Below are 10,055 nucleotides of genomic sequence, written 5' to 3' on the forward strand. Positions count from 1 at the left end.
TAGTTGCGCAGCCAAGTGGGGTGCAACGAAGAGATCTGTCGTGAATGTTGTTGCAGCCGACGTATGGTGAAACGATGTGCCCGCTAATGTTGCAGCTTGCTATTGTCACGGAAGAATTGTTGCGCTGTTGGTCGCTCAAATAATTGTTTTAGATGTCAACTGGTAACCATTTTTTTCGTTTCTCGGCGCGCCCGTTCGGGCATAGAGTTCAGACATTTGCGGAGAGAATACTCTCTGAAACATTTACAACGTCTTGCGTGTTCTGGTGTTGCCTTTCTTTAACGGGGTCAAGCGTTGAAAAAAGGAAAGAAGACGAATAGAACCAAATTTGTAATACACATAAATAAGTTGTGTCTCATGCGGCTAAAGAAAAATGCCATTTTTAGAGTTTAACAGTATTTATAACTCCGGTGCTGCTATGAGCAGCCAAAGGAGGTGTTCCAGGAGACGCCATTGGAGTTGTGGTACGAATCTGACATCCTGAACAAGAGCGCCTTCCCCGTCGAGCACCTGGCCGATGCTCTCAGGCTGGCGGTGTTGTACAAGCAAGGCGGCGTGTACCTCGACATCGACGTCATCGTGATGCGGTCGCTCGACTCGCTGCCATCTTGCGTCTGCCAGTCGCCAGTGGTGAGCTGTTACGCAGGCGACCACTGCATGCAAGGAACGATTGCAGAGTATTTTAGCATAGCGTTGCCGGTCTGCAGTTACCGTTAGCGGCGCTGCCCTCCGCCCAATGTGCTTGCGCGGGATTCACTTAGCATGCGCATTTGTGGGGAAGGGGTCTGTGTCACTGCGTGGTGAAACACTGTACTTACGGATTGACTAAAACGCATTTATTTATTTCTTAATATTTTGTTTTATTATATGACATAGGAGTATGGGGTGCGCGAACATTCGATGCTTTCAGTGCGGACCCAATAATTTTGTTGGGTCGAAGAATTCGATTTGATTCATGTGCTGCCGCTGACACGACGACGCCCATCTAACTGCATTACAGGCAACACGCGAAAGATAAAAAGGACGTCTTTGACAAATATATTGTTCATAAATAGGTTGCTTGGATGGGCAGACTATACAAAGCAGATGCGTTGACCTGTAGATATATCGGCTAGTCTTTCTAAAGTATTTAAAGTCTAAGTCATCCTTTTATTCAATGTAATTTTTGCCTGTCATCCGCTACGTACTGTGACAGGGTGTAGTGAATGCGAAAGAGTACGATTATTACCACAAATATGAATAAAAGATCGGACTCTTCATTGGGCGAATTCGGCAGACTTGTGCCGAAAATAGAAAGGGACACTTGAGCGACAACGGCCGCACCGATCACGGTCCCCGAATCTGAACAGACTGATCAGGCCAATCCGATATTTACATCCCGAATAATCGCATGGGCTCGCATAGACTATAGATCAGCCCCATATTACAAATCACATTCAGACCCTTCCAAGGATGAATTTCGTACAGCACGTTGGTACAGCACTAGTGTGAAGTCCGGCCTCCCATGCCTCAGATCGACGCGCATATATATATATATATATATATATATATATATATATATATATATATATATCTTGCGTCGATACCAACAACACCGCCTTAAAAAACGTAATCTTTTCTGGCCCTTACATCGTGTAGAGATGGTTGACCAGCGAAGCTAAAAAGGAGCGGCCACGGTGTTCATCTTCAGGTTTATCACGCTGGCATATTAAAGTGTTTCAGAACTGTGTTACGCAATTATGTGTCAGCTTACGCGCCCCTTTATGCCGAGCAATGAAGACATGTACACAATTGGCGTTGGCGGCACGGCGGCGACGAGTGGACTCCCGGCGCTGTTCGCGGCACCGTTTTTCGTACGCGAGCTGCTCCTTGGGCGAACGCACGGCACGTGGTGATGCCATTGCGATGTCGGAGAGAGAATGACGAGCGAGCACACCGCTACGAGAGAGGAACGATGTCACCAACAGCGCGGCCAATAGACCGATCCCACCAACCGATCTGCGCATGCGCCGGCTTTCCGGAAGTAGAAATGCCACCATCTTGGTTGTAGTACAGTGGTCAAGCACACCACCGCAGTCCGCGCTCGTTGAGTACTGCGCACGATCTTCCCAGACATCTCGGCGACTCCACCACCTAGAAACATTCGTCATGTATTTTAAGAAATTACATCGGCTGTTCATTGCAGCAGGCGAGGCGAACGTTGAAAAGTGCCTGCTGCTCTTTCATTTCTGTTGTTACCCGCTGATTACAGGTTGAGTATCGTATTTGTTCGAGCTCTGTATGTAGTACTTGCTGATGTGCACGGTCGTTTTGCGTTACTATTTTTGCACACGTGCATCTCGGTGACTGCAACGTTATGTTGGCTTAGCGACAGACATAATAGGATTTGTATACCTGTTGGAAACAGGTTTGAAATGCGGCACCGAAACTTTCGTGGCCTAATGATGGTTACCTACATGGGTTTCGCACACGACTTGCAGACTTCGGTAACAGCGACATCTAGAAGTTCTTAGGTTAGCTAGGCGGCGTTTTTAACATAAAAATGCCGATAGCCAATCATCGCCAAGTCATCGATAGCTAATCAATAGCTAATCCAGAATCGATAAATGATCAATAAATTCCGCAAAATTCTGGGGATGACTTGGCAGTGCTTAGCCTACCCAAATACGTGACCAATACCTTGCGATAGCCAAACAATAGTCAATCAATAGCTAATTTATAATCAATAAATTTCGGAAAATGCTGGGGATGGCTTGGTAGTTCTTAGCCTAGCCCAAATACGTGGTCAATACCTTGCGATAGCCAATAGATAGCTAATCAATAGCTAATCGACAATCGATCAATAATAAAAAATTTGGGAAATGCTGGAGATGACTCGGAAGTGCTTAGCCAAATACGTGGCCAATACCTTGCGATAGCCAATCGATAGCCAATCAATAGCTAATCGATAATCGACAAATAATCAATAAATTCTGGGAAATCTAAGTACACGGGTGTTTTCGCATTTCGTCCCCATCGAAATGCGGCCGCTATTCGTCCCCGTGTTTTTTCTCGCGCTGTGTATTACCAGTACAACCTAATCGTTGGATCCACGTCTCTCGAAGCTTTCGCTCTTTAGAAAACACATACAATCCGAAGCCTTTGTCCCTTGCGTCGTTGTTTTAGCATCCAGGAACGCAGCAGGCCCATCCTCCCATCGCACGATGGCTCTATACGAACCATAAAAATTGCCAAAAAACGTTCGGAAACAGGACGCACAGGCACTCCGGGCGGCTGGAGCGGCCAGATGACTACAAGTACCAGCATGCACCGCGGCAGCGGTGGCGCAGTGAAACTGGCCGGTGGGATCGGTCTATTGCGCACAACACGTTAATTCTCCGCTTGCTCCCTCACACTTGGCGCTTGCGCACTCCCCGCAGGCTGCGCTACGTCACACCCACGGTGCAAGCTTACCAGACGTTCCTTTTCCTTTTGCTCCCTCACACTTGGCGCGTGTGCACTCCACGCATCAACGTTGCGAGGGTGTATGTACGTCACCAACACGTGTCACTCCGAGGTGAAAGACAATCCTCTCCTCTTGCAATCCCTCGCCTCTTGCTCCTAACACCTCTCCAAGTCGTTCTTTTTTTTTTCGCGCATGCGCACTGGTTTTTCCGGAGAGCCTTTCTGGGCACGGACGGACGTTTCGCCTAGGCATATACAGCTTCGCTGTAAAAAAAAGGAAAACTAATTTTGTTACACGCAGGAGAATGGCGACATGGTGAGCAACGGCTTCTTGGCTTTTAGCCGAGGCGATCCCTTTCTGCTGTACCTGATGTTACGCGCACGCGAAGTCTACAGGCCGGAAGAGTGGAGCTCCATTGGACCCCAGCTGCTGCGTCGGGTAACGCTGGCCCAATGCGGGGCCCGCGATGTGAAAACGCTGCTCGGACGCCGATGTGGCGGCGACACGGGCTTCACGGTACGCTCTTACAAGTCTCTTTTTCCGAAACTACCAACAATAAACCAGGATATAGCCTGGACATAAGCGCCTTCTTAAAAGCAATCCGATCCCCCGCGTTCTATTAGGCGTATACCAACAACGTATACAACGAATTTCCAACGGGTTTCCAACTGATTTTCAAGGATATTCCGACCAGTTACCAATAGTTTCGAACTGGCTCCCATTGGCTTCGACCTGCCCTTTTATTGGTCTCCACTGGTCTCCAACTGTTTCCAAGTGGTCGGTCTCCAATTGGTTACCATCTGGTTTCATACTAGTCTTCAACTTCACCCGGACTGGTCTCGAACTTGTCTCGGACAGTTTTTGAGCTGGTTTCGAAATGGTTTCCAACTGGCCTCCAACTAGTTGCACTTCAGGATACTAGCAAAAATGTATCGCCGCCAGCATACGATCTGGTACCTTCTACTCCACTTATGTTCAAAATCTTCTACCATACTCTTTTCATGTACTAAACACTCTGGTAGCTCACACACTTCTAGAATTATTCGCGTCCACTCTAATATCCCCTCCAATTTTCATCCCTAATTGGTACCTTCTTCCGAGACAACCGCTTCCAGAATTAATCACTCTCATTAGAGGGAAACTGAATAAAACTTTTGCTGCCAAGATTTGTAGCCTAAATGAAATCTTGGGTGCTCAAATTAATTAAAAAACCTTGTTCTTAGGCAGAAACAAGACTACCATAATAAATTTAATGCATTTTTCGCAAAATATTGTGTCTAGCGACTGCAGCGTGAACTGAAGGCAGCGACGTATATGTGACGTTGTCTGTGCCGGATGCCGGCGTGTGACATCGCCCGTGTCTTTCTAACCGGATAAACGGTGCGCGTAGGCAGTGAACGACGTCTCAACTGCGCAATTGCTTGTGCCCAAATCGTCAAAATTACCGTTTGTGTTGTGTGCTGTTTTGTAATGTGATAAGTGAAGCAACTGGCACAACGCGTGAGAATTCCTCTATACTGCTGCGCGCAAGGGTGTGAAAAATTTTCATAGGTGCACTGCTGTTTTTTCGGGTTAGAGAATTCACCAGCCCTTCCCCTGTCGAGAAAAGTGGAGGTAAGCGAAGCTTGTCGTGTGTACCTGACCTTCGTGGTGTTTTTTTTTTCTTTCTCTCTCTCTATCTTTCTTTCTCTCTCTTGATTCATTTCTCTATTTCTTTGTCTCCCTAGCTTTTTCTCGTTCTTTCTTTCTCTTTCGCTGTATATTTCTCTCGTTATTCCATTCTCTTTTTCTTTCCTTCTTTCTCTGACCCGCCGGCGACAAGTTATCTTTTCGTCCACTTTCATTGACCTTTTCTTCAGTATTTTCTACATTCCAATTTCAACTACACTTAATTTCCCCGATGCTTTCTTGGCTTCGTTGGCTGTTGGCTTTATGTGGTTATGACTAATAAAATCGAGCCCCTCGGTTCCCATTCTCCTTTTTTATTTCTCTTTGTGTCTTTATTTCACTCCCTCTCTCTCTTTCTTTTCGTTTCTCTCTTTCTTTCTCTGACCTTCGTGGCGACTTTCTTTCTCTGTCTTCCTTTCTCTCACTTTTTCTATATCTATCCATCTCTCTTTCTTTCTCTCTCTCTCTTTCTTTCTCTTTCTTTCTATTTCTCTCTCTCTCATTCCCTCTTTTTTTTTGTCCCTGGTATGTGCCATTCAGTTTGGACATTTTCGGCACTATTGCCAGGATCGGCCCACTTTTCAGCGTGACACCGCCGCCGCCACCACCACCACCACCTCCGACACTTGTGAGCCTATAAAGCTTCGCTTAAAACAGCCGGCAGATCCCACGCCCTGTGGGAATCCATGTTATGCGAAGCAGTGTGCGGGGAGCCTACCAAGTTAACGAAACGCCCATGAGTGCACCAAAACGTAGGCCGCTCTTTCATGACCTACATGACACGCATGTCATGACATTCATGTCATGAGTCCTCAGGAGTCCCTTTAGCTACCCTTGAGGAGGAATAAACAATTTATTGAAATAGCAGACTGAGATTCTTGCGGGTGAAGCCCCTATTCCAGGGCCCCGCTAGCTCTAGCGGCTCGTTCGGCTTGGTCCAAGGTTGCCTGCCGGCTTCCCATGTCCTGCCGGGCGAGTCGCGCCTCCCACGACCTCTCAAGTTCGTTGCGTGTGACGAGGGGTGAGTTTTCCTCTGCTGGTCTTTGTTTGCAATGCCAAGTGATGTGTTTGAGGGTTGGGGTGTCGCCGCACCAAGGACAGCAGTCATCGTATTGGGACGGTTGTATTTTGCTGAGTTTGTGTATGTTGGGATATGTGTTCGTTTGTAGGCGTCTCCATTTCCTGGATTACGAGCTTGTAAGTTTAGGGTGGGGTGGTGCCATTGTCTGCCTGGCGCGTCTTTGGCTGTCGAGGATATCGCGCGGCAGCGTAGGTGTGAGGTATTCCTCCCGGGTCGATATGTCTGCGGCTTGGAAAATTAGTCCTCGAGCCAGGCGGTCCGCCCGTTCGTTTCCCTGTACACCTTCGCGAGCGGGGCACCATGTGATGATGTGGTCTTCTCGAAGGTTGGTTCCTAGTATGCCTAGGACGCTCCGAGGGAGGACGCCCCTGAGAAACAGTCGGCAAGCTTCTTGCGAATCCGTGAGAACGTGTGCAGATTAGAGCACTGCATGGGCCGATTTTTTCAGCCTGCAGAGCACTGCGTGGGTCGTTTTTACGTTGGGCTGCCCGCCCGAGCCCGACTAAAAGATTTATGGTGAGAGCCGGGCCCGGCCTGGGCCCGGCAGCAATCTACGTTACCCGCCCGACCCGGCCCGCCACCCCTTTACCTTAGGCCCGAGCCCGGCGCAAGCCCGGCTCGAAACCTGCCCGAACCCGGCCCTAGACCAAAAAGATCACCAAGTGACATGAAAAAAAAATAAAAGAAGGGAATGAAATAATTTATTCTTAAGGCCTAAATACATGTTATATGAAATTATGAACACCATTTGAGCGGTCTGAACGCAAATACCCGCACGCGAAGTAGTACGCATGACCCTGCCGAGCAGTATCGCCAGCAGTTTCCAACGGCGCGACCTTGATGCGGCCCAATACACTTCTATCGCAGCGCTGCGTCAGTATTTATCCACGTCGGGCGCTTCAATGCAAAGCAGTGTTGTACACGTTCCTCTAACACAGGAACGAAAGCTCGTTCCTCGTTCCTTGCCAATTTTAAAACGAGTTCCCTTTACAAGTTCATTTAATGCGAAAGGAACGCGTTCCACTTACGCTTCGAACATTGGAACGTGCTGTTACACAAACTTTACATACGATTTATAAAAATTAAAATATAGGGTCGGATGATCCTTGTGTTCATATCGCGATAGGCTACATGTGTCGCAGTTGTGAAGCCGCAGTGATAAATGAATGGTTGCCACTGCGCATGTGTAACCTGGAGCTACTTGTATATATGGGCGTGTGCCCTACGTTACTGTGTTCTTTGTGCTGTTTTGTGGCTGCCCGTTGGCATGCCTGAATAAAGTATTCGAAAAGCATGCCCCGGATCTGAAGTTACAACATGACTGGCGACGAGGGTGGGATCCAGGCAGCCGGAAAAACAGCAGTGGTTCAGGGTTCGATGTACGGAAAGCTTCCAAAGTTTGATCCGGACGGTGACAACTGCTATGTTTCCTTCGAGCGGTTCGAGTGTTTTTGCGCTGCTAACGACATCGCAGAGGATGAGAAGTTGCAAGTGCTACTGACGTCCATCGGGGAGAAGGCATACGTCACGCTCAGGAGCCTTCTTCTGCCGAAAACGCCTACCAAGGAGACGTATGACGTGGTCATCGCAACGCTGAAAAAGCACTGAACCCCGAAGTGGTTCAGTGGTTACGGAGAGATACCGTTTTAACCAACGCAAGCAAGAACCGCACGAAAGCATAGGGGACTTCATAGTAGGGCTCAAGCAACTGGCGGCAACGTGTGAGTACGGCACATTTCTTGAGCACGCCCTACGAGATCGTCTCATCGCGGGATTGTGTTCCGACAGCATACGCTGCAGGCTTCTGGCGACAACTGATGCAGAATTAACCTGGGACCGCACCTGCAGTATTGTATCAGCCATGGAATCGGCTACTAGAGGCACTCGGGAAATGGTGGCGACCCTCTCAACGGGGACCCCAGTCGACAGCGACGTTCACTGGCACAAGGAAACAGCAGCGGGGCAGCGGAAAGCACCCGGCGGGGACTACGCCCGGAGTGCCACGCCGAAAACGGCTTCACCAGTGGGCCCACAAGAGACTAAGGTGTGTCATCGTTGCGGTGGGAGGCACTCTCCTGTAAGTTGTCCGTTGATGAACAGCCGTTGTTTTAAATGTAACAAGAAAGGTCATGTAGCTAAAATGTGTAAAACTAGGACGCATATTCATTGCCTGGAGAATGATGCAACGCGTGATGAGCTGTTAACACTGTGTCACACGGACCGTAGGGCGGGCACGCCTGCCATTGTAGTGCCGTTGCTGATAAACGGAAGAGAGATTCCGATTGAGCTCGATACAGGCGCAGCCGTATCGGTAATGTGTGAAACAGAATGTTTAAAGTATTTTCCCGATGCAAGTTTCACGGAAACAGATGTTAGGCTAGTCACCTACAATGGCACGCCTGTCACGGTCAAAGGTATTATGGATGTTTATGTAAAGTACCAGAGCCAACACGTTCGCTTGCCACTAGTGATTGCTAAGGATTACACAGGGGCTAGAATGCCAACCGTATTGGGGCGGGAGTGGCTATCACGAAAATAAAACTCGACTGACCGAATGGGGTATGGGTGCAGAACGTAGGTGAAGAAGCACAGCTAACTGATAAGTACCGCGACGTATTTCAACCAGGATGCGGGGCCATTAAAGGGTTTTAAGCTAGTATTGTGCTTAAGAAAGGCGCTACTCCCGTTTTTTTTTTGTAAAGCGAGACCAGTGCCATACGCGTTACGCGAGCAAGTAAACAAGAGCTGCTTAATATGGAGAAGGCAGGCATTGTGTACCGCGTGAGGCACAGTGCTTGGGCCACCCCACTGGTGGTAGTGCCGAAAAAGAATAACGGGATTCGACTGTGCGGCGATTACCGGGTCACCGTCAATCCTTTCGTGGAAGTTGACCATTACCCTCTACCGATGCCTGAAGATATTTTCACCACGTTGCAAGGTGGAGCTGTGTTTTCTGTTCTTGACCAGAGTAAGGCGTATCTGCAACTGAAATTAGATGAGCACGCTCAGGAATTGCTCACCGTTAACACGCATATGGGCCTTTTCCGGTACAGGCGCCTACCATATGGTGTAGCCTGTGCACCAGCCGCACTTCAGGCGGTAATGGGCCAAGTCTTGAGGGGCTTGCAAGGCACGTCTTGCTATCTTGACGATGTCATCATAGCGGGAGTTAGCTACGAGCAGTGTCGGGAAAGAGTTGAACAAGTGCTCATGCGCCTAAGCCAATACGGTATCAAAGTCAACGCGGAAAAGTGCAACTTGTTTCAAAAAAGATTAGCCTACTTCGGACACGAAGTTGATGGCAAAGGGTTGCACCCTACCAGTGACAAGGTAAGGGCCATAAAGAATGCACCCAAGCTAGACAATGTCACGCAACGAAAGGCGTTTTTGGGTCTGGTCAATTTATACGCAAAATGTTTACCAAATTTAGCTACAGTACTGGAGCCTCTCCATGACTTGCTGCGCAAGGAAACCAAGTGGCACTTTTCCCGACTATGTGACGACGCTTTCAACAAGTGTAAAACGTTGTTGACGGAAGAAAGTGTGTTGGAAATATATGATGTGGCAAAAGAAATTCAGCTCACGTGTGTCGCTTCAGAGTATGGCCTAGGAGCCGCACTATCGCATGTCGTGAACAGCCAAGAGAAGCCTATCGCTTTCGCCTCAAGGTCGCTGTCAGTGTCCGAGCGGAACAACGGAAAAATAGAGAAAGAGGCAATGAGCATCGTCTTTGGAGTAAAAAAATTCCAAAAGTATCTGTATGGCAGGGCATTTAACGTTTTAACGAATCGCCAACCACTGACGGTTCTGTTCGACCCACACCGACATTGCGGTGCCGTGGCAACTGCCAAGGTCCACAGA

At 48.5% G+C, this 10,055-nt stretch overlaps 1 protein-coding gene across 1 annotated transcript; it reads left to right on the forward strand.

The window, feature by feature from the left end:
• Window positions 1–426: 426 nt before the first annotated feature.
• On the forward strand, window positions 427–3,961 carry LOC119434517 (lactosylceramide 4-alpha-galactosyltransferase-like; the record flags this gene model as incomplete). Its single annotated transcript, XM_037701665.1, has 2 exons — window positions 427–630; window positions 3,746–3,961. Coding segments are annotated over 2 exons (420 nt in total), but the record flags the coding sequence as incomplete, so codon positions are not given.
• Between the last annotated feature and the right edge of the window lie 6,094 nt (window positions 3,962–10,055).

This window comes from Dermacentor silvarum, unplaced genomic scaffold (genome assembly GCF_013339745.2).
Source record: "Dermacentor silvarum isolate Dsil-2018 unplaced genomic scaffold, BIME_Dsil_1.4 Seq11700, whole genome shotgun sequence".
Classification (NCBI taxonomy): domain Eukaryota; kingdom Metazoa; phylum Arthropoda; class Arachnida; order Ixodida; family Ixodidae; genus Dermacentor; species Dermacentor silvarum.